At 35.5% G+C, this 25,144-nt stretch overlaps 2 protein-coding genes across 2 annotated transcripts; one reads left to right on the forward strand and one right to left on the reverse strand.

The window, feature by feature from the left end:
• Positions 1–12: 12 nt before the first annotated feature.
• Positions 13–11,996, reverse strand: LOC149087343 (rhythmically expressed gene 2 protein-like). Its single transcript, XM_089231405.1, has 3 exons — positions 11,928–11,996; positions 9,103–9,222; positions 13–5,657 (listed from the first exon to the last, which is right to left on the reverse strand). The coding sequence occupies exon 3, from the start codon at positions 5,638–5,640 to the stop codon at positions 4,879–4,881; it is 762 nt and encodes a 253-aa protein (XP_089087531.1). The 5' UTR covers positions 5,641–5,657; positions 9,103–9,222; positions 11,928–11,996; the 3' UTR covers positions 13–4,878.
• Positions 11,997–12,213: 217 nt separating this feature from the next.
• Positions 12,214–23,208, forward strand: LOC149087344 (NFX1-type zinc finger-containing protein 1-like). The gene is made up of 2 exons (XM_089231406.1): positions 12,214–12,430; positions 17,624–23,208. The coding sequence occupies exon 2, from the start codon at positions 17,660–17,662 to the stop codon at positions 22,418–22,420; it is 4,761 nt and encodes a 1,586-aa protein (XP_089087532.1). The 5' UTR covers positions 12,214–12,430; positions 17,624–17,659; the 3' UTR covers positions 22,421–23,208.
• Positions 23,209–25,144: the final 1,936 nt, after the last annotated feature.

Genomic DNA, 25,144 nt, shown 5'->3' on the forward strand with positions numbered 1-25,144 from the left:
GTCAACATTTTTGAACAGCTATAAATACTTTATTTTTAAAAACCATATGTATATCCATAAAAAATAACACCCAGCGAGATATCCACTACAATAATTTTCTATCTATGAATGTGATATAAATTTAATGAAAAAAATACATTTAATTCAATAAATAAAAACAAACAAAATTACAATAATAAATTTTTAATGCAATGGAAGTTTGTTTTGTTTTTTTTTCAATTGAGCATATCAGATACTGGAAGCCCTTTCTTGGTCAAAATAGTGACTAAGCATGGTTTGGAAATGTGCAAGTGCGTTCAAAGTGTTCCGGAAATTTGTAAATGTTTACCCATCAGCGATCAAAAAACTAAAGTGTCAGATTTTGCGTAATGCTAGAAAAATCCTTCGCTGAGACTTAAACTTAACTGGAAATAGTTACGGTCAGCGTACAATGAGACAACAATATACGTCAAACTAAAATTCATGAATGACATTGACGATTCAAAAACAACCGATGGATTATCGAGTATGATGAGAGATCAGGATGGTCCTCAACATCCACAAGAGAATTTACAAATCACCATTATCGAAAATTGTAGAAAATGATCATCAAAACACTGTTGTAGAGATCGCGGATATTGTTGGCATCTATGATGGAAGTTGAAATATAATTTTCACACTAACTGGTCCTACATTACGAACACTAAATTTTTTTACTAAACCTAAGATTTGGAAAGAACTTTTGGAAAGAATGAACAAAAAGACCTCATCTTGACCCCATTTTTAAATTGTAGGCACCCTTCATAAAAATTTTGACTATTCAACTTCATCATTGAAACCTTTGATCATCACATTATGAAGTCTAGAATAAGAAAATTATACTCTATAATCTATCATGATTAATAATAAATATGTATTACGCAAATTATTTGGTAAGTCATTTTAGTTCAAATTAAAGACAAATACTTTTTTTCAAACAATTACTTAGTACATAACAAATTATCTAACCTGGTACTTTAAAGTTCTGTCAGTAGTAAAAGGGTTAAAAAGTCTCAGAGAAGGATTTTCTTAACAGGACACAAAATTTTATACTTGAATGTGACTCAAAATTTATTTCTACTTATATGAAGCAGCTGTATTAAGCCTTTCATGAATTGCAGCTGTAAACTGCACACAGTTTTTTATCTGGATGAAATAGGACCAAACCGGCAAACATTCACAAAACTATGGAACTTTTTGAACATACTAAAAAGTAATAAACACAATTAATTCATTAGAAAATGAAAACTTACGGTCACAAACTTAATAAAAGTCCCACATTTCATCACTGGGAAAGAAAATATTCATGAATATCGAAAGTGATCAAAGCCAGACCGGGAATCATTACATTGCTAGATGTGAGAGCGAAAAAACATCTACCTTCTAAACAGTAATGACAGTACCAAATGTATATGATTAGGAAATTCTCTTTTCTTTTCCTTTTAATAATCCTTCTTTCCCTTTTGGATATTTATACTTTCGAAATTTTTGGTTCCATCACAATTTTTGGAAATATAAATTTTGTATTTACAAATACTGTGTATCTGTGAGAATTTTCGTACAAATATCAATTAAAGGAAAGTAATATTTTAAAACTGGAGCAGAACTTATGAAAACTACATTTAACTATAAGCATAAAAAAACCAATTTTAATATTTTTGATGAATTTCAAAATCAGTGATGGTCGTTTTCTGTCTTAATCATAAATGAGCTAATATATTAATTAAAATTGAATAGTATTAGCCTTTGGATCAAATATCCAGATCTAAGATAGATCAAGGCCTGAGTTGTTCCAGATAGAGACAACACATGTTCACATGTCAAGTTGTGTTTCCCCAAAGTGGATCAAGTTAAGACTTCTGGATAATTTTTGTGAACGACAGGACTTAGCAGTAGGGGCACCATCTATCAGTGGCTACCTCAAATTAGGTTATCATTATTATTTGTGTTTTAATTCTTTATTTGACTTCATCATGCATGATACTTACTCTATTAACAATGCATCAAGTAACTGGCATCAAGTTGCTGATGATAATTTACAATCAAACATTTTTGTTTCTTAGTTTTGCGATACCATGACACTTATATATTACAACAGTAATAGATTGAGATGCTATCCTCCACCTGACAAATATATAAATTAATTAATCTTTGTTCGTCTAAACATGAATGATGCCAAAAACATTGAGATTCAGCAAAGATTTTTTTTCACTGTTACATTCAATTTGGTGGATTGCACTCTCTCAGCACTCTAAAAGAACTTTCTTTTTTTTTTCTTTCATGAAAGCACTAAAAGAACTGAGTTATATGACAATGAAGATAAGGCAAACAAAAATAATTCAGAATGATAATGCTTCTAATTTAAAAACCTTGAGAAAAGAACTACTTTCAGCACATAAACTTTGCAAAATCATTCTCATCAAATCATCTATATAACTTCAACACAAATATTCCTTTACTGTCACGAAAATTTTTTGTCTTAAAAATTATTATTTTAGAATATTTATGCGTGAAAAATACATATAAAACACAAATGAAGCATAATACAATGGATCTGTTTAGTAAGTCTGCACTTGAGATTTTTTTCCTGAAGTTTCATTTCCAGAGCTCTGTTTTGTTTCTTCAAAAACAAAATATTTCCTGTTTGAGAAGTTTTCTCATTCAATGTGTTTATATTATATGGACCCAAAAATATAGACTTTAGGGCAGTGATTCTTAACTTGGAGGAGGGAAGGGTTTGGACAGGTTTCAATGGGCCTGTGAGGATAGATGGGAGAACAATTAACTTATTATTTTTACATTGTAAGCTGCATATTATTCTGTAAATAGGGTCTGTGGCCTTCATCTTATTGGCATAAAGGGTTTATGGAGCTAAAGGTTAGGAACCCATGCTTTAGGGGGTGTGTACGTTTCTCAAGTCAAGGTCCCAAAGACAATGTACAAAGCAGCATCCACTGTGTTACTTGTCTAATAAGATTTAAAAAGGGAAAGAAAATAATATGATCATTGCCATAATTTATATAAAAATATGCATAGTGTAATACTTTATATACATTATAATATTTATCATTGTTTCATTATACATCGAGAATTTTTTTTCAAAACAAATTCTTAAGAAATAATTATGTACAGAACTTTTCAGTTCACTCATTTTTATTCATTACACACTTTTCTTGGATCATACTAATCACTAAAAACAGAATCTGAATATCAAATTTGAATGTTTCAAATTTAAAATGTAAGTCGCTTTGTAAACAGAAGATTTGAAAGCCCACAAATATGTAGGTTATTCCTAGCATCTCAACCCTTCAATTTTCATTAACTTTTGTTTTTTATCTAATTTCCTTTCTACAACAGCTATAAATATGACTCAATGAGCGATTTCAAACAAACACAACTTGGTAAATTATGTGTTTAACAATGTTTTTAGCGGATTTCAGGAATCCTTCTATACCAAGGAATATGGGGGGATCACATCATAGCTTATTCAATTTGATTTTATATGTAAGTTCAGCTTTGGCTGCCTTCAACTATGGTGTGTTTCATGTTAGACACAAGATGATTATTTCTCTTCCTAAGAAACGAAAAAAATTATGACATCTATTTTTTACCCCCACCCCAGTTATACACCTTTTTGCTAGGAGGGGAAGAAATGTAGGGTTGTTGAATTATGATTTTGTATTTCATTTTCACTTTTTAGACTTCATTTGGCAGAATAACGCATTATTTAATATAATTATATAATATACAGGGTATATGGCAAGTTTTGGACACATTTTATACATAAAAATACATAAAAAATCAACCAATCAACATGAAAAGGTGTGGTTTGCAACAAAATACTTATCATGGCCTAGAATTTTTTTTTAATTAAAAAAAAGTTCAAATTTCATTCACAGGTGGCACTGTAAAACGAAAAACTCAGCATAATCCATAAAATGTAACACAAACAGTGCATAATTAATGTTTAGGATGACGATTTGTGTCACATGAAGGCATGTATACATTAACTGGTGATATTGTAACATACGACCCCCTGCAGCAGTTCTAATCCATTCGTAGTTGCCTTTTTTGGCTGCTTCTTTGCTTTGTGTTGTTTTTCTTTCCTTTCTGTTTCTTTCTTTCTTTGTGTTCATTGAAAACATGATTCCTGGTGATCAATTCAAACAGCTCAAGAATTATTCACAACACCATATAAATTACAGAACCAATTAAGAATGCTTACATTACAAGATCAGCATTCTAATATATATAAATGTGCACTTTAAAACTACCATATTTCAACATGAGCACCCTTTTAGTAGCTCAAGCTGAAAAGGGCACTCATATTGAAATATGATAATTTTATTCCACACTAATTGTTATAAACACTGATTATGTAATATTTGTGTTTCATTCTATGTGTTATGTCGAGTTTTTCGTTTTACACTACCCTCTGTGAGTGAAATTTTAACTTTTTTTTTCTAAATTTTGCAGAAAAAAATTTCTAGGTCATGATAAGTGTTTTGGTGCACAACCTACACTTTTTATGTCAATTGGGGGAGGGTTGATTTGTTATTAATTTTTTAAAATTTTTTCTGGGACATTTTGTCCACCTCTTATCATAGCGATACAGAATAAAGTAATACCAGCTATAATTTGAGGTAAAATAAGTATGCTATTTTTGACTGGAGACTTTTTTGAAGCATTCTTGTTTGAAATTTGAAGGTAGAAAATAAACTTCCGCCAACCACCACAGTGTAAACATGCATAAAAATATTGTTGAGACCATATTATATGGTGACATAAAAATCTCTCAGGAAAAAAAAAATTCATACAAATCATTCTTTTTATCGGCAACAATCATGACCAGCAAGTATTTTACATAAAAAGATGTTTATATATATCTTTCATATCCTGAATAATTTCTCCCTGATCACAAATCAAGCTTTTATCCACTGACTTTTTATTCTGCGGGTGGAATAACAAAGCATTCCAACCAGCTTTCTTAGCCCCCATATAATCTAATGAGAAATCATCACCAATATGTATAGCTTCACATGCTTTTATGTTTGCATAACTGCCAGCTTGCTGAAGAGCCTTATCGAATATTTTATGATCGGGTTTCTCACAACCAACAAAGTATGATGCAAGAATGAAATGAAAATATTGCCTTATTCCTGTAGCGTGTAACACAGATTCCAGACGTTCATCAAAGTTTGATATCACACCTAAAATGACTTGGTGATTTTTCAAAATATCCAACTGCTCGTGTGCACCATGGCACACTTTCCAGCATTCACCAGTTGAATACCTGTCATACAAATCATTTGAAATTGCTACGAGCTGATCTCTGGAGATAGTGGACTGGGTTTCACGGAATGTTCGCCGAACAAGCTCACTCCACCAAGTTTTAGTTGACATGCCAGAATGTCTACCATAATTTGGATACGTCTGCCTCATCCAGTTCCAATGAATTCTGAAGGCTGCATCTAACTTGTAGGGCTCACAGACTGCTCCATAAAGTGCACCAACATCAGAATAGGCATTTCCAACAGATTTATTAAACTTGAGTAAAGTGTTTGTAATATCAAAAGTCGCTAATCTGAACTTCGGCTTCAATTGTTGCAATCTAGTTGCCATGACTTCCTCCACTTTACCTTAAAAACCAAATAAAATACAAATAAAGGAAGGACTAGTTAAATTTGATGCACAGAACATAGTAATACAATGTAAGATTTCTTTTAATAAACTGTGTAGCATGGTTATTCTGCTTCTAAAAACACAGTGTGTATTGCTTATTTGAATCATTGATATATATTATCATTTGCGCATTGCCATCGCGTTCACCACATATTTAATGGACCTACACGAAGAAAACTTTGTTTAGAGTTATCAGGATTGTGGTTCATACAGTTCTCGATAACTTGACTGCCCCAGTAACTGAACATTTATTATTCTAATGGTTGGCATAATACTAAATTCAATGGGGAGAGAAAACTCTGTAACTCCACGTAAAGATGGCTAAACCCGCTTATGTCTACTACAAGTTACATTGTGTATTATCACTACTAATTTTTTCTTAATTGCTCATGTGTTAGCCAGTTCAGAAATTTTCAGGACATTGTTCTCATATATTTTAACAATTCTTCATTTCACTGTTTTTGTCATTTGGTGGTTGAAAATTCACCCTCATACTTTGGGAGTAAGGTCATAGGTAGTGGAGGTTGAAAACTTGATCTGTAGACTACGAAAGTTAAGAGACAAGAATGAGGATGAAATCTGAAATTTTTGAGAGATGATTGAGTAACCTAGATCATGAAATTTTAAAGTGAAAATGGGAGAATTCTCTCTAATTTTCGACAATTGCATCGCTCATTCACAAATAACAAACATTTTAAAATTTATGTTTTTTACATCCTAATTTAAGATCGAAAAATTTTCCTTAAAAAAATTTAAGTAAAATGTTTTTGTTAATTTATGCGAGATGATTGAATTGGAGTGTTCAACTATAGAAAAGGTACATTAACTATATTTAAAAATTGCAAGGGTAAAATCAAACGGGCCTTGCTAGCTTAACACTACTAAAGCAAACACGTTTATCAATAGCCTTGGGGTGTCGAGTTATCAATACTCCACTGTATTATCAATTTTTTTTTCTCATCCTTTTTGAAGCTAAGGTTGAACCAGACTTATTATTTCCGCTATACAACCTGCAAGACTATTTTGGTGGTCAAAAGATGTGCCCTCCTCTCTCATCTATTGAAATCATTTCTGTATATATTTGGTTCACTATGCTGTAAATGGGCTGTCATATAATGGAGGTAAATGTAAGATTAATAAAAAAAGCCTCTTCCTTTAGTTCACGGTCAGTTTCTTTCAGTAAACCAGATTCAGTTTGCAACTGAAAAACTTTTTCGAGGGATCACGCCATACACATCTATTTTGATTCTCCCAATAGGTGAGTAAAAAAACAGGATCAAGCTTGAAGAGGAAAAAATCTTGATTCAGAGCAGTATGATAGTAATGACAAAAATTTCTAGTTAGTGGAATGAAATGGCACAATTGAATATTTTGCAAGTTTTTTGTAAGAAAACAAAGGCGACCCCATTTTTCTCATGAAGCGGTACTAATGGTCATCAAATTTGCTCCTATGTTTCTTTTGGATATTATCAGAAACCCAGAGTCCCGATGAGATCACATTAAGCACTGTGTACTATAACATTTATTTGAGCACACTGTTGAAAATCTCACAATAAGGTCCGGATAATTCAAGGTGCTGGAATTTTTCAGAATTTCTTTTCAAAACCCGTTTCTCTCAAAAAATTAGATTTGTTTCAGTTTGTCTCATTTCTTCCATGAATGTGACTAATTTCCATTTGAAAAGGTCTTTCATCTCTAGACTGGGATATCTAGTGAATCCTCCATGCCAGGACATTTCACAGGCCCCTCTATTGTCAGTTTGAAGTTTAAAAAAAAAGTAGAAACAATAATATTCGTAGTGAGCCCCTATCAGCCTCCTTTATGCAGAGCCCATGGATCTTGGCACACATTCGTGTATTGAATTAAGCTGTTAAATTGAGGACACAACCGGTAAACCCCCCAAAAATAAATGTTTTCTAGGATAATCAAAAATATTTTTGGATAATCTGAGTTTTCAGTAATCCCAGGTGGCCCCGATACTGATTACCTTGAATTAACTGTATAAAATTATACAGTAGGGTCTCAATAAGACTACCGTATAATTTTTTTTGGCATTTTATTTATGTACATCAAAAATATTTTACACACTTTCATATAAGTTTATGAGTTATTCATTATCCACCATATCACTGTCAATTTTAGCATGAGCCTAAGACCAGAACTCAAGTACAATTATCTCAAAACGTGAGTGATACTACTATTATGTAACTGTACATAAACCTCGTATACATTACTATATGGAATTTCTAATGAATCGGCACATGCCAGAAAATGAGTGTTCTGAGTACATGTGTAGCCCTAACATATTTGTTGTCGAGTCGCATTTGTTTTTTTGTTCATGCTGCCATCTGTCTTCTATTTTCTGAAAAAAGATGGAAATGCTTTAATTATCATGTTATTCCAGTATCATGTAGGTCTGCCTGCTCTCTGCGGACAGACTTTTTCAAATGAGAAACTGGCTCCCATTCGTGCCTCAAAGCTGGAAGCTGCAACTTCAACCAACTATCGCTGTGCTGCCAACAGGGTTTGAACCTGGATCTGCAGGACAAGAGTCCAGTACGATGCCCAATGACCGCACAGCGGCCAAGGGGAGTGCTGCAGTATGTAGTTTTTCTAGTGGTCATATCGATTTCATTTATTTTATTTTTTATAGATTTTTCATGAATACTTGGAATATTGTGCAGGCTATCAATTGCTCATAGTGACTGAGCATTTTAGATTAAAATGTGCCAGCATTTTAAGATTCAGTGAGAGCATATTCTTGCAGTAATCTATTTTTATGCAACCTCAGTATTCACTACTCCAGCATAGTGAATAAAACCATGCCTAAATCGGGATAAGGAAAATTGGCCTTCAACATTTCACTCTGATATTTTGCCTCAGACACTTTGTTCTTTGTTCCCAGGACGTCTTTTCCCCAGTGCTCTTCAACCCCTCATAGACATTTTGCCTCTATTGAATGAATGCTTGTATCAGCAACCAAGTGAGAGAGCAATCATAAAAGTGACAAAGTGAGTGGATAAATGATGGTATGAGTGAATATGTGAGTGGCTAATTAAGTGGGCAAGTGACTGTATTAGTGACAAAGTGAGAGGGTGAGTCATACAACCACTAATCCACTCACTCAGTCACTAACTTGATTACTCATAGTCACTCACTCAATTGCTCATGCATAAGGGTATTGTTATCCCTTACAATGTTATTATCCCCTCCCCAATCACATCACTCACTCAATGACTCTCACTTAAATGGGGAAAAAATATCAGGGTCAAAACCTGTAGAGACAAAATGTACAAGGGATGAAAGGTCTAAGGTCAAGTTTTTTTCACCGCATAAAGCATCTTGTAAAAGATGTTTTATTTAAAAAAATATATTAATATTCCATAGAAAAAAAAAACTTACTTTTTTATATATAATGAGAGGGTGTTCAAACTGCTTGTACCATCATTATCAGCTGAAATTTTATCTCAAGTCAAGGGATTGACTCATTCTTGCCCCCAAACATCTAGCTTTTTTCTCATCCTGGAAGGGGAAAAAAAATCATTCTCATCCATGCAAATGTTTGGTCTTTATATAAGTTATGCATTTGCACGATGAGTATCAAAAATCATGAGTGAACAATTATCGCTTTGACTATGATTTTAGAACCATCTTCATGTACAGAGCTAACAAACGATATATAAATTAAAACAATATATGAATGCAGTGCAAGTGATAAATCTCTGAAACCAGCATCTTTTAGGATATAAAGGGAAAAAGTTAGAAAAGAGAAGAACACAGAGGTAAAGGGGGAAAAAATCAATCGCCCCCCCCCTCCCTCATAGGGAGCTTGAATGTATTCCTCACATCTACTCTAGGCCGAGATATTTTGCACTCGTATACAAAAAAATTAATAATAGTAACTACATAATTAAAACACTAATTTTAAATTACTGTAAAATATGCACATATCAATAAATAGTAGTTACAATTAGTGAGCGATCAAATCAATAATGTTATCTCTTGAGCAAATCAAACATATATTGAACTGGAATTGCCGAAAAATATAATTTTATTAAAAAAGTAAAACTTAATTCAAGCCACTGCTTTTCGCTGATCATGTGATCACACTTGACTTTATCTAATTGCAAAGTCCCTCATTTCTTCTCGCTTCCAATCAAGTATAGTTTTTTTTATGAATTTATTAGATTGTTTCAAAATTATAACATAGTATTTGTCTCAGTTTTTAATTTTGGATCTCATAAATTTCTAGGCAGAGGTGCTGACATGAAGAAAACATTTGGGGGGCTGAAAGTTGCTGGTCATCCCATTATACGAAACTCAAGAGCATATGCACGAGTGGAACATTGCATTGTTTTTCTGAAATTATTGGGAGATGCTCAAATAGCCCCAGTCCCTATTTTCCCTGCACTTATGTTTCTAGGTTCATGTAATTTTCGTGCCATCATTTACAAAAACAATTGTATCTATTTTAATAAATTAATCATGGAGCAATTAACATGTCTGAAATACAAAGAGAGATAAGCAGCATGTTGCTGAGTCTATCTAATGGGAATCTTGTGGACAGTTATTCTTCTCAGTTCTAGCCTCGGTATATGGGGTGATGTTCACACACTTGGGGTGCATTCGTTCACCACAATATCCATAGGTAGATTCACTGACATGGCTGCCACTTGAAACTGTTTGACTGAAAACATGTGTATATAGCCCTTAGTATTCATTACATAGATTGCTCTTATCATGGATTTTTTCAAGTGACATTCCATGTTATTTGTACATTCATGTTTCTCATGGTGTTTCCATTTACAGAGTGAAAACCCATCAGTTCAGGAAATTGTGAAATTTAAGAGTTGGTTTTTTTTTTTTTAACTTTATAGAAAATAAAACTCGCATTAACTGAGCATTAAATCCAAAATCAGATCAGAGTATCTTGAAGCAGGGGTTGACAAATTGAAAAACAAAAAATTTAGGCACTAACACACACAAAACTTCATAGGCACCTAGCAAATTTTTTTTTCCTGACAAAATTGGTCCAAATTAGTGAATTTTGGCTAGTCTAGGACTTGGGGATCCCTTTTGCATAATGTGACCAAACATGCTGTCACAATTTCCGATAATTTCACGCTGCCCATCAAATTCAATTAAGTTGAATACATAAAAATATTAGGAGTCAATTCCAATTTTTTAGTCACCATAGCAACCTGGCATTTTGGATTTTTATCCAGCCCTGTCTAAAGACTATATTGGTGCAGGGCCATCTGAATGTATGGGTTCACCCAGGCACCCCACCAGAGGTGACAGAGCACTGACATGAAGAAAACAGTAACGGGTGGGAGAAGAAAGCCTAAAGCTGCCCTCTTCCATAGGCCTATATGCAGGACTTGAGCCCATATGCAGGAGGAGGAGTGCATTGTATATTCAGTGACTATTGATTCCCTTCTCCCCCCCCCCCATAAACTTTTTTGGGGGGGCTGGGAACAGCTACGGCATTTTCTCTAGTTGACTGTTTTTTCCTTTAGCAAGAAAAACTGCAGGGTGCATAATGAGAAGTCACCAATAGTGAAACGAAGTCTTTCTCGCCAAAGAAAAAAAAAATTCACCAACACATCACCAAACAGGGAAAACATTATTGGAAACAGCTATATGTAGTATAATTCCTATTTGTGCGATTTTTTTTTTTCGCCTTAAAAAAACCGTCCGAAAGTATGATGAGGGTAAATTCCGTACGGAAAACCGCTGCTTGGCGACATTTTTTTTTTTATTATCAGACCTGATTTAGCGCTATTTACTTGGACTACCGACAGAACGATTAAAAACAACTCATTTTGTTTAAAAAATATGCCAAAGAGGATGGTGTTGGAGACTTATCCCAGTTTTGGCGTTGTCAAAACTTGGCGGAAAAAAAAGGTATACCGTGTATTGGGAATTAACACATATTAGGAGAAGTAGCCAAGAGTTCTGCAGAGCCCAGGTTCCAATACCAATTCGAAGGAATGGTGATGGTGGGGGGGGCTCGAAGTGACTGGCTTCTTATATCTTGCATGTCAATTTTATCAAATTTGTGGGGGAGAAGAGTCCCATGATGTTAAAATGACCCTACATTGATATATATATATATACGTATTTTTTAATGCATGGTGTTAACATGTGACATTGGCCAGTTGAGCATGGTAATAATTGGCATAAATTTAAGTATATTTCATCAAAACAAACGTTATAATATGTACCTCATAACATGATAAATTGCTCCATCAAGACTTAAGCTGCTTCAGGTTGTAAACAAATGACGTCACGACGAGATATTTTTTGGGCAGAATGTGATTTTCGGTCCTTTAACCGTCTTTGTTTTTATTTGCTAAGAGAACCCACTATTTAAATATTATGAAACAATATATCAATAACTTGATTATTTTAAAAGATACTTACCCACGTAATAATCATATGTTTCTGAAATTTAAATGCCACGATTAAATTGATTGTGATCTCCCAGAGGCGTGCACTTATTTAATGGTCAACGCCGTACCGATTATTCAACGAAATCAAAACTAAAACTTTGATAATGAAATTAAAATGCTTGCGCGTGGTCGTTTCACCTTGTAAATTGCTCAAGTTATGTGCTTATCGCAAATCAAAGAAAGTCCGTCCTCAAATTAAAATATTGGAGTGTTTGAATATTCCCGCTTTCGTCGAGGGAACTCACGTGTTTTTGGTGTGAACTGCAAATCAAAAGGTAACAACATGGTCTCTATGTTATGTGATTTCCAGCTTTCATTGAAAATTCATTCATTCTTATTTATCTGGACCAAAGACCAAGTGAATCTCTTGGGGTAGGGGGAGGATTTGTAATATTTCCGTACTTCTACCGTTCTAGCTTAATTTTTATACAAATACAAATACAACGCCACAACAGGCAAATTGCCCAACGAGGTGGCTGACTTAAGAACATCATGGATCCCGGAGCCATTTTTTGGAGGCCCTACCTACTACTGCTACACCACACATGCACCCCCCCCCGCGGAACCCCCCAACGAATCGTTACATGCGGGAATGTGCGTGTACGTGTAGTGCAACCTGACGTAAAGTTTTTGTTTCTGTGTAATGCTTGTTATGTGTAGTGCTGTAATCTGCCCCCAGTTTTCCTAACTATGAGTGAAGTGTTATGGTTGAATGATTTACCGTTGTAGGACTGTTGCTCTCTGTGGCGAGACTTTTTAACGGGGAGATCGGCTCGCATTAGCGCCTTGAAGTTGGGAACCACAGAAAACCAACTTCAGCCGACCACCACTGTGGGGTTCGAACCCGGATCCTCGCATCACGAGTCCGGCACTATAACCACTCGACCACCACAGCGGCAAGAACGTTTTAGCAACCTATCGAGACTTAAACCCATGACAGATAACGAAACCTTCCGTTCTCCAGCCCGATGTGTTAACCACTGAACCTAGCAGACATGACTTGACCCTTCGTTCCTCAAATTTGTTGACCCATGCCTTCACTCTTGTAACTCCTCCTCTAAATCCAGGTTTGGGTCACTCACATACTAGTACACTTCTTTGGTCACTCATTGAGATACGCTCACTCTTTTCTCATGGGGCCGTTCAAGTGTTACGTAAGCATATTTTTAGACATTTTTGGACTCCCCCCCCCCCCACCCTCTGTCAGCAAAATTTCGTCATCAGCTCTGCCCCTCTGAATCTTAACTCATATTTTCATAAAGGGTGGTCGATGACATAAGCATTATCCAAACCCCCTCATCGATGATGGCGTAATACTTGAATGACCCCCATTTTGTTCGCTAACTGACCTGGTCCCCCCCCCCCACTCTTTCTCTCTCTCTAGGTGGATCATTTTGTCATTCACCACCATTTGGTCACTGTTTTGTTCACTAACTGCACTGGTCCCCTTACTCTCTAGGTCATTCTTTTCGTCATTTGCATGCCAATACATTTTCTTGGTCACTTGTTTGTTCGCTAACTTAGCCCGGTCCCTTTCTCTCAAGGTCACTCTTTTTGTCATCACATGATTCCATTCTGTTTTGGTCACTCACTTGTTTAAACACTGTTCTGATCGCACATGACGTACTTTCTCACTATTTTAGTCACCGAAATGCTTCTGCGCACTCTAGGTTGCTCACTGGCCTGGTCTGTCACTCTCTTGCTCACTCTTTTAGTCATTTGAGTGCTTGCACACTATTTTGGTCTCTCAAATGCTTGTGCATGTTCTAGGTCACTAATCACTGACCTGTTCGTTAACTGCCTTGGCAGAGGCCGATTTATGGTTTTACCACCTGTGGGCTGCACAAATTCTGCCTCCCTTCTCTCATTCTGTTATTTTTTTGACACCCATTTCTCTAACATGCCACGTTAGTCTATAGCCTACTATCAGAGTTGGCAAGCTTGGATGAAAAACAACTTGTTTTTTTACATTGCTATATAGCCTACTAGATATTATTTTTAACAGGATCTGTCAACTTCATTTTATTGGCACATAGGATCCGTTGGAAACGAATGTGTCAGAGCTAGGGATGGCCGAGCACTTACCGAATTCCAAATATCCTACTTAAAGGTTAGAAGGTTAGGTTGATCATCTACGTGCCTAAAAACACTTCCTGTGCCTCTACCAGGTTGTTTTACCAGTATCAATCATCATGGGTCCTTCGTGTTTTTGCTGAGTAAATGTTTCTACACAATTTGTCACCATTGTCCTAATATGCATTTGGTTTGGGTGCTAGTTTCTGTTCTTCTAGTGTTATAAAAATCTGCCACCAGCTACTAGGAACCACATTATGCCTTCATTTTTATTGCGTCATCCAAGCCCGAATATAAACGAGACCAATAGAGGCGATCGTCTCTCCCATGGGGAAACATTACTTGTTAACATTACCCTCCGTTTGTTTGGAATACCCTGTCAAAGGTGTTGCAGATTTTGCAGTATGCAGCAGCATTAATATTAATATATGCTGGGAGGTATGAAGTCAATCAAAAAAAGCCTCTTTTGTCCCAGAAAACAGAAATCATCTTTCAAAAGTGATTTCATTTAATTGAAATGGAGGTTTCGAATTTCTAAATGCTTGAATTTGATGGGACGCTGTAGCCCAAATTGATGAGGTACCATAGCTGCCAAGTCTCCCGAATTTATACTCCATCTCTCAGACTCCCGAAAAATTCTTATATCTCCCGAATTTTGCCAGTGATTGTAAAAAATCCCTACTTTTGGGAAAAAGGTTATTCCCAAAGAATTTACCCGGAGAGAAGGACCGGCACTTTCGTTTTTAATCTCCCAAAATGATGTCACAGACGTAATGTAAATTGCCGCCACTTTGCATCAAATTTCGGTTGCGAGAAAAAAAAATTAACTGAACATCCAGCACCAATTCGACTTTTTGGCATCCGAAATAGGGGAGATGACTTGTATCTGCTTTGACCATATGCACAGCCAGAACTAGATAGTTTGTCAGTCGGTCGCACGCACACATTTTGGTACCACTGTGTAATGTGAAGACGCAGTTGAAGGGTGAATTTGGCACCCTCTCTAGTACAGCACCCGAGGCACCAGACCCACCTGCCCCTTCTTAGTTGCGGCCCAGACCATATGCTCCATTCAGTCTGTATGTCTCATTTCAGGCCCAATGGTAACATTTGATGTGAGAGTAGTAATGACAGGTAATTCAACCTACTGGTTGGCGATGATTGGCAACGTGGTGCTCATCGGCGATGGTTTGCACGATGTCATGTTTTTGAAAATGGGAAAAATCCCTACAGTTTTACTTTGACCAATGAAAAATCACTAGAACGTTTTCAAAAATCCCTTTTATATTTATTTTTGTACAAAATTTGGATCAATGCAAAAACCTGCCGAATTCTCAATCTCCAAAGTGGGCAGCTATGAGGTACTCACCTAAAGTACCAAAGAATGTTTAGAGCAGGGCTTGACAAATCGAAAAAATATTCAGGCACCATATAAATTTTTTAAGGAGCCAAGAATGGTTTTTGCTCAAGAAAAATGGTCCTTATAATGTTTTTTTTGGTACTATTCTGGAACTCTGACTCATGTTATTAGATGTACCTTTATGAAAGCAGTAAATTTTGTGTTATCTTCAGACTCCAATTTAGAAATCACATACAGAAAATTTCAGGCACCAATACCGATTCTCAAATTGCCATGGAAACCTGGCAGCTGGAATTTGTCAATCCTTGGTTTAGAGGTGTCGCAAGTTTGATATCTGATCTGTGTCCTTTTCAGAATCTTTCCTTACACAGAGGTACAACAGAAACTGCAGCAACGTGATCACAGAAAATGCTTACTATTGCAGGGTTCCCCCTTTTTTCCATTGTAGGAGGGACAGCACACCAACCAAGCAAGATATATGAAAAAAGCAAAATGTCGAACTCTGGCATTCAGAATCAGCAATAAATTGTGAGTACCGGTGCAATTAGCCTTTTCATGCAGAAGATGACAGTGGTGTGACAGAAACACTCAATGATTAAATTTGAGGCTTTTGATAAAAGCATATGGCATCATTGCTGGTCATTTGACTCGCTTGGATTCACGAACATTGGTCCTACCAATCATTTTAGTATTGTACATCACATCATTACATAGTGTCAGTGTGGTTCTCATAAACAAAAACAATTTCTTTGTGGGTACTTTCTTTTGAGGAAACTTATGTCATAGTGCACTTCTCAATTGACGGGATTCTGAATGGCTGCCGCCATTGTTACTCGAGCCACAGACTTGGCGTATCAATAACAAAAGACCACATGGGTAAAGCTGGGGATGGGGCATTCAAGTATTGCATAAGCAGAATTTTTTGACATTTTTTATCCCCCTTTTCCCATCTTGAACTTCTTGAGAAAAAGTGCAGCCATCTATCTTCAAATACAGAAGCAACAATTTAGTAGGTTGTTTGACGCTACATCTTACCACATCAATACAGAAAAAAAAAGACAAAACACTGTCAAACTTTGTTATGAAGTTGAAAATGTTCCGTACTAAGCGAATTCTATGTTAATCAATAAAATGGTGGATTGATTATGTCCAACATGAAAAATATTTAATTCGCTTTAGGCAAAAATTATATTGGGAAAGTTTTTGTTTCGGGCAGGTTTGACTATGTACACATATTTTAGCAGTAAGCTTATATAAAAATCGGAGCTGGTCAAATCCCAGTTGCCAGGTTGCCATAGTGATTAAAACATTGGTATTGGCACCTAAAATTTTCTTTGTGTAGTTACTAAATTGCAAGCTTAGAGCTGCACAAAATGTTTGGAATTCATAGCAGCATATCTGCCAACATGAAAGAGAGTCATTATGCCCTGAAAAAAGTCAAAAGTAGTATTATTTTGGACCCTTTTCTTCAGGTAAAAATTGTTTTGGCACTTAAAAAAATTTTCTAGCGCCTAGTTTTTTTTGGCGATTTATCCAGATCAGACGTAGATAAATTTGTATTTTAATATCCCCAACCCCATCTCATGGGATATGGGATCCCTATTCATGGATATGGGATTTTATGCAGTAAATTTTCAAATCGTGGTTAGGAAAATCTCACAAAAACCAAAATAACCAAGAAAAAAGAAAAGCTGTGTTACTGATTCCTATGAGAGGTCTATACATTTGACAGTTGGTAAATTGAAGAATTTCAGTTCAAGCTACAACTAATGATTTAAAATAGTTTCCAATGCACATTAATATTCCTTATTTGTACATCATTTCACTAAGATTAACTTCACAGAAATAGAAGAGGGAAAAAAATTTTAGGTCATTTTTTCTTCTTTTGTGGAACATATTTTTAGTTTTTTAGGGCATAAATGCATTTTTTATGGAGCGTTTTCAAGCAGTTTTTAGGTCATAAAAATTACTTTCCATTCATATTTCATTCGTTTTTTTTAAAGAATATCACAGTGGATTTTTATTTCTGTTACAGAATTACTCTGTCCGTTCAACTTTGTCCGCATACATCATGCATCATCACTCAAGGTTCAAAGTTTTAACGATGAAAGAAATGGAAAATTTGTTGAATAAGGATGAAGACGAAATTCTGTCTACATTGAACAAAAGAGCAGATTCGTTCGAACATTATATAGATCGTCGTGATTATACCGAAAAAGATGTTGACCTCATACTTAAGCTGATCTCTTCAGCGTGTAAAAGTGAGAATGCACCCAAGGTTGACAGATTGTTAAGAATTGTTTTCAAAAATGAATTTTTTTTTCGCGATTGCATGCGAGCTATAGAATTTCTGGTTTGCGGAGACTTTAACATCAATCCTTCATCTACAATTGAGAACTTTGCAGTTATAATTCAGCATATGGCCAGAAATTGTCTAAAGAAGGTTGACGATGCAGGCAAGTCTCAGTATACCATGGTGAGTGAGGTGTTCCATCAGTTACAGAAAACTGTCAAAGATATGAAGCACAAAACCGATATGCGAACGTACGGTCGTAATATCAACGAAATCATGCTCAGAATTGATAAACAGCTGAACCACTGTGATGTTAGGCTTAAAAAAGAACCTGAGGAGCCGCGAGATTTTCGAGAGCTATCCATTTTCCCTCAAGCTGAAGAAATGTTTTTGAATGATGACTTCATGTATGCTTTACGTCCAAATATAGTGTCTGGAAGATATGAGGATGTTGAAGATTATCTTGACATTCACTTCAAATTGATGCGTGAAGACATGGTAAGAACTTTCAGGAAAAGTTACAAATCAGTATTCTTGAAGGATGGGGCATCTGAGCAAAATGTGCAATTATATAAAGATGTGAAAGTTTCTCACCCTCCCGATTATACAATCGATGGTCTGTCTTATACTGTCTTTATCTCGTGTGCACAAAAGTCCAGTTCTAGCAATCAGAAATGCCTTATACCTGGTTCATTGCTCTGCTTCATGGATACGAAAGACGAAAAAAGTTCCATAGTTTTTGCTACTATAAAAAAATGTGATGCTGTCAATGAGGGTTCAAACAAAAAATTCAAGTTGAAAGTCATAATTGAAGAAAAAACATCAAAAATTTCAGCTGATAAAAAATATGATGTGCTAGAAGTTTCTGCTTATTTTGAGTCGTATCGTCATGTGCTCTCGATCTTAAAGACGTTCAATGAAATAAATTTTCCTTTCTCAGATCATTTTGTTGAAATGAGTTTTAACAAGTTTGTGCCAAATTTTTTAAATGATTTTATGTTTTGCCTGCACGAAAATTGCCCAGAAGATGTGCATGATTTGAAAGAAAAAAATCGCCTTGAAGATTCGCATAATTCAAAAGAAAAAAAATTCCCTGAAGGTTCAAGTACATCTAAGGAGCAACCGGTGGAAGATACATGTAAAAGGTTTTCTCCTATTAAATTTGAAAACTGGCCATCGGCTGAAGAACTCAAGCTTGATTCGTACCAGCTGGAGGCATTCCAACTCGCTCTCACACATAAAGTTGCACTAATACAGGGTCCGCCTGGCACAGGTAAAACATTTTTGGGGTCGAAAATTGTCAAAGCAATTTTAGAAAATTTACCCATGAAGCCAATTGTGATATGCTGTGTCACAAATCATGCATTAGACCAATTTTTGCTTCACAGCTTGAAGCATACAAAGCGCATAGTCCGTATGGGATCTCAGAGTCAAACTAAGGATATGGATCCTTACAGATTGGACTACATGAAGAGGTGCATACATGTATACAAAGACGAGGGCCTCGACGGCGTTAAAAAAATGTCTCTGTATGAAACATACAAAACTGTTTCTGAGTTGGTTCCAGAAATCTTTGATAAACATCTTGTTCCGCCATACGATGCTGATCTTTACGAGCTGCGAGATTTAATGTTGAAATTGAATGCCAAGTTTAGATATTATTGCATGTGCACAGATTCCTTCATGATTCCTGACGCTCTGAATTCGATTTTACCTTTAGAATTCAAGAAAAAGCTTTGTGGTGAGCATGGAAAGGTCATGAGTATTTTGAGAGAAAACATGGAAGGATGGTTGGATGTTAAAGGCAGCAGTGTGCAAGCATCCATAGAGAAATGTCTCAAAAAATGGGAACAGTTTAAAAATAAGAAAATGCTGAGAAAACCCTGCAAAGATATTGATAAGTCGATTAATATATGGGAATTACCACCTTCAGAAAGATTTGCTTTATTTTATCAGTGGCGTGAAAAGTTTTTAGTTGCTACAAAATCCGAACTAGAATATTTAGAAAAGAAGTACTGGGAGAAAGTGAAACACGTATCAAAACCAGATGACTTCAAAACATTCAGTCTCTTGCAGGCGTCCGATATTATAGGTGTTACTATGACGGGTGCTGCAAAAAATTATGACATTCTCTCCATGGTCCGGCCTGCCATTATGATAGTAGAAGAAGCTGCAGAAGCTTTGGAATCTCATGTGCTCACTTCAATCGTACCATCTATAGAACAGATCATCATGATTGGTGATCATAAGCAGTTGAGACCTATTCCTGCAGACGATGAACTGTCGAAGCATTACGGATTGTGTGTTTCATTGTTCGAGCGACTTTTCAGAAACGATATACCACATGCGACGCTAGTTACGCAACACAGAATGCGACCGTGTATAGCTGATCTTCTTGTACCACACATATACGACGATTTAAAGCATCATGAATCAGTAAAGAAATTTGAAAACATAAAAGGTATGAAGTTTAATATGTATTTCCTGAAGCATCATGAGGAAGAGTCTCAAGAAGGTGTTTCTTTTTCGAATAAATTTGAAGCAAATTTAATCACGACCTTGGCTTTTTATTTTTTGAACCAAGGTTACGAAGCCTCTCAGCTAACTGTGTTAGCTATGTATAGCTCTCAGATACGCACATTACAAAAATGTTTTTCTGAACTGAGTGCCTGTCACAAGGGCTTGCTGGGAGTTCCCATAACGACAGTCGATAACTTCCAGGGTGAAGAAAATGACATTTTGATGGTATCATTTGTGCGTAGCAATGAAAACAAGATGATTGGCTTCCTCAAAGAAAGCAACAGGACATGTGTGGCTTTATCTCGTGCCAGAAAAGGTCTGTTCTGTGTAGGAAATTTTGACATGTTAGCAGAGAAAGACCGTCTATGGCATGCTATTGCAGAGAAACTGGTAGAAAATGAAATGATTGGCGATGCTCTACCATTCTGTTGCGAACAGCACAAAAGCGAAGTGGAGATAAGGTCTGCCGATGACATAAATAACTTCATATCAGAGGGTTGCAGACAAATCTGTGGGTTTCAGCTGCAATGTGGACACGTTTGTATGAAAACCTGTCATTCCGATGATCCGGATCATGAAGCATACAAGTGTATGGAGCCTTGTGATAAAATATTAATTGATGAAACAGGAGGGAAACCAAAAGAGATAAAGTGTATAGGTAGGTGCTATGAACCATGCAGAGTGAGGAAGAAGAAAATAACATTACCGTGCGGACACAAAGTTGCACTAGGTATAGTCAACGTATCTTCTTACAAATGCCAGTACGAAGTTGATAAGAAGCTTAGTTGCAAGCATCTAGTCAAAGTGCCTTGTAGCACAAAACCAGAAGATTTCAAATGCTTCAAACTGGTTCCAGTAACGCTCACATGTGGTCATAGAGCATCTGTCGAATGCAGCTCTAAACATCATGCTGATAATCTCTATTGCGACCAGTTAACACCGACAAGTGCTCCATGTGGCCATATTGTTAACATACCATGTAACCGAAGGACGGGGGATGATGACCTTCTTCTATCTTACTGTGAGGATCCTTGTGACCAGTTACTAGATTGTGGACATGCTTGTGTTGGCGCCTGCAAGATATGCTTCTCCCTGAAGATTCATCCTATGTGCACTTTTAAATGTGAATCTGTGTTACCCTGTGGTCATATGTGTATTGGTACTTGTGGTGCACCCTGCTTGCCTTGCAATGAAAAATGTGAATTTCGATGTTCCCACACGACATGTATTAATCCTTGTTCAAAACCATGTGTTCAGTGTGAAAAGGAATGTAGCAGAAACTGCTCTCATAACTGTTGTTCCCTTCCTTGCTTCATGGAATGTGAAGTGCCTCCATGTTTGGAAAAATGTCCTGAAAGACTTGACTGCAATCACCCATGCATTGGTTTATGCAGCGACCCATGTCCACCTGTATGCAGATACTGTGATAAAGATTTGTTAGTATCAGATGATCCTGAAAAGGATACGTATGTCTTGCTCCAGGATTGTGAACATGTTGTCGAAATCAAAACTGCTACCAAACATATCCAACGATCCATATCGTGTTGCGAGTGGCCGTCATGTCCAGTTGAGAATTGTGGGATTATGATCAGAAATAGCTATAGATTCAGCGACGAGTTGAAAAAGATGAAAAATGTTATATCAGAGTCTTATAACATAATAAATGACTTAGATGAAATTCAGTATACTTTTCATACTATGTTTGGTCTAGACAACGAACCCACTTGGCGTTTCTTGGCTGTGCAAAAAAAGATTCGCGAAATCTTAGAATGCAAAGTTCTCTCACCAGCATCACTCGTAATTCTTAATAAATGTATTCTGTGCTTGAAAAAAATGGTTTGTATGGAAGACTCGCTGAATTCAAAACCGTATGCTATAGACAAGTTTGAGAGTTTAATTATGTGGATAGACAATCACTTAGAAGTTGCAAGTTATCAACAGTTGATGGAGCTTGAAACCGAAGTGAAGGCCTTGGAAGCAAAATGTTTTTACAAACCAGCCCATATTGACTTGAATTGATCAAATTCTCATATTTAATGGCTTTGTGTTAATACAATGAATTATATAATTTTCAACATATCATGTTTTTATGAATCCTATAAACAAACATAATATAGGCATTATTTTTTTTACTCTTAAATCACAACTTGAAATTATGATCTTTAGCGTATTATTCATGTAAGTCATTGATCATTGATCGAATTTTTTTTGTCATGTATATACATGCATATATATTTTTTCAATATAAAGACTTGAGGTAGTGGAAAAAAGTTTGAGGACAACTGAAAAATCGTCATATCTTGAAGCTATATATACTACAGACGAATCCTGTTATAACGAACTCCAAGAGACCAGAGAAATTGCTTCATTATAATGAACTTTTGTTATAAAGGAATCCCAGGTTTTCGCATTTTATTTCTTTGTAAACTTTTCTTGGAAGATTAGAAAAAGTCCATTAAAATGAGATTTTTTGCTATAATGGTATTTGTTAAAATAGGATTCGGCTGTACGTATATATAAACTATACATATCTTGTTATGTCTCAAAATATAAATACATAGGTTGATTTTTTAACAGTGGCAACAATGCCGTTGTAATGTCATGTAACAACTGTGTAGTGATGCTGCAAAACGAAGCCAGACAATGTCATACATACCATGGGTAAGTTAAATGCCTACCCTCCCTCAGAAAAAAGGAACTCGCCATTCTCCCCACCTTGCATGTGCAGCAGGGTTGTTTGGTTTAAACCTTGGTTTTAACCAAGTGGGGTTTTTTTCAAAAAATCAAATAAAAGTGGCCTAAATATCATTTTTTGCTTGAAAAATATCATATAGGTTTATTATTAACCAAAATTTTTCATTTTTACCACATTTTATATTCTCAAGGTACATTCTGATGGTATATCTTTAAATGGTATAAGTGGTTTTTTCAAAAAGTCAAAAGTGGCCTGAATATATATTTTTTTTCATGTAAAAGTATCTTAGTTATATACAAAAGCCAAAATTTCTCATTCTTACCACATTTTCTAACCTTTGGCTACATTCTGATGCTTTATCTTTAGCAAATTCATGAATAAGGATTGCATCACACATCCAAATGTAATGGTGTGTTATCTCACAGGGTTTCTTTTTACGTTTCACAAAGAAGTAGCAACAGTAGTGACATCATCATGCTAGGGGCAGGTGGTCCTATAAGCCAATAAAGACACCAGTTGTCCCTAAAGGACAAAGACTAGTGTACTAGTAGTTACATTACCTAGCACATCTCATACTGTATATCACCCAGCCTTAATATTCAACAGTTTTTTTATACTTTCATGGTTAAGCCCAGTTAATAAAGGTTCCACTGTATAGTAGTAACAGATTTATGAAAAATAATCAGCTGTATAAAGGGTGCTTATAATTAAAGTTTTGATTCCAAAACTGTACAATATGTACTGGTCAGAATGACTTGAAAATTTGCATGGATACTCCTGAAGCAATGGAAATTTCTTCGACAAAAGAAAAAAAAAGCGCAAAATGTGCAAGTAGATAATGCTGTACTTCCCCAGCAGTATAATCTATTTTGTACAACCACATGATTTCAGCACTTCCACAGCATCAGTGTGTGGATAGAACAACTTCTATCAAGATGCACATTGCAATACCAGCAAAGCAGCTGCTGAAGACCCATTTTGACAATAACAGGATGGCACGACACCTGGCTGGCCGTCAGTTCACTTGACCTTAACTCTTGCAACTTCTGGCTGTGAGGGTACCTCAAAATGTTATGAACAGTGGTTGGAATGTAAACTTTGGTGAATTACAAGCGTCAGCGCATCTCCTATATGTTAGATGTGATGTTCCTCAGGAATCTTAACGTGGGGGTGCATTTGGTTTAATAAAGGTGAATTGCAAGCACATCTAAATAATGACCATGGCATGCTCTGATCTGTTGTTGAACAAGAATTTTTGTTCTTTCACCTCAAGGCCAGAACACAGTGGACAACATATTTAACATTTCTTGAGTAAATTATAGTTATTTGTTTGATTACTTTACTTTTTTGTGATGTTTCCATGAATTATGAAATCGTGTAACGCTATAATTAAGTTATCTTTTTGGCATGACTGGCTATTGTTTCCATTCTGTGAGCAAATTTCCGACGTGTTGGATGATGTCATTAATTTTACATTCTTAAGTATTTTTTCCCCTTTATCAAATAAAATTGAATTTTTTCAGGAATATTCATGTCAGTTTTCAAGTCATTCTGACAATCATTCTCTTTTTACAGTGTTTTGAAATCAGAACCTTAGTTATAATCACCCTGTATATCGTAAATCATCGCTAACTAATCTGCATTATTTATGCTTCATTAAACACATTATATTCACCTAATTTTTATTATAGTTTTTGCAAAATAGCTTCCTAATTAAGCATACTGAAAGTAATTGGAGAAAACATCGTTATATATTATATGATTAATAATAACATTAAAAGAATTTTCAAACACACAGTAATCCATTGAGTTGAGCAAAAAATAATTAAATTTCAAAAGTTGGTTTTTGTTAAAATGTAAGAAATATTTATTGATTAATTAATATGGGAATAGTGTTAATTACATTAATTGTTAGAAGTTAAAATGATTTTTCAGAAATTTTATTGTTTTCCATGTTAATACTATTTAAAACAAAAAAAAAATTTTTTAACCAAAAAAAACCTGGTTTTTTAGGTTTTTTTACCAACCCTGGTGTGCAGTGATAACAG

This window comes from Pholcus phalangioides, unplaced genomic scaffold (assembly GCF_987345545.1).
Source record: "Pholcus phalangioides strain wild (caught in Gottingen) unplaced genomic scaffold, Ppha-v1.0 ptg000004l_1, whole genome shotgun sequence".
Lineage (NCBI taxonomy): Eukaryota > Metazoa > Arthropoda > Arachnida > Araneae > Pholcidae > Pholcus > Pholcus phalangioides.

What these genes read in the sequence shown, in the direction of transcription:
- LOC149087343 (XM_089231405.1), bottom strand. Translation starts at nt 5,640, where the DNA reads ATGGCAACTAGATTGCAACAATTGAAGCCGAAGTTCAGATTAGCGACT.
- LOC149087344 (XM_089231406.1), top strand. Translation starts at nt 17,660, where the DNA reads ATGCATCATCACTCAAGGTTCAAAGTTTTAACGATGAAAGAAATGGAA.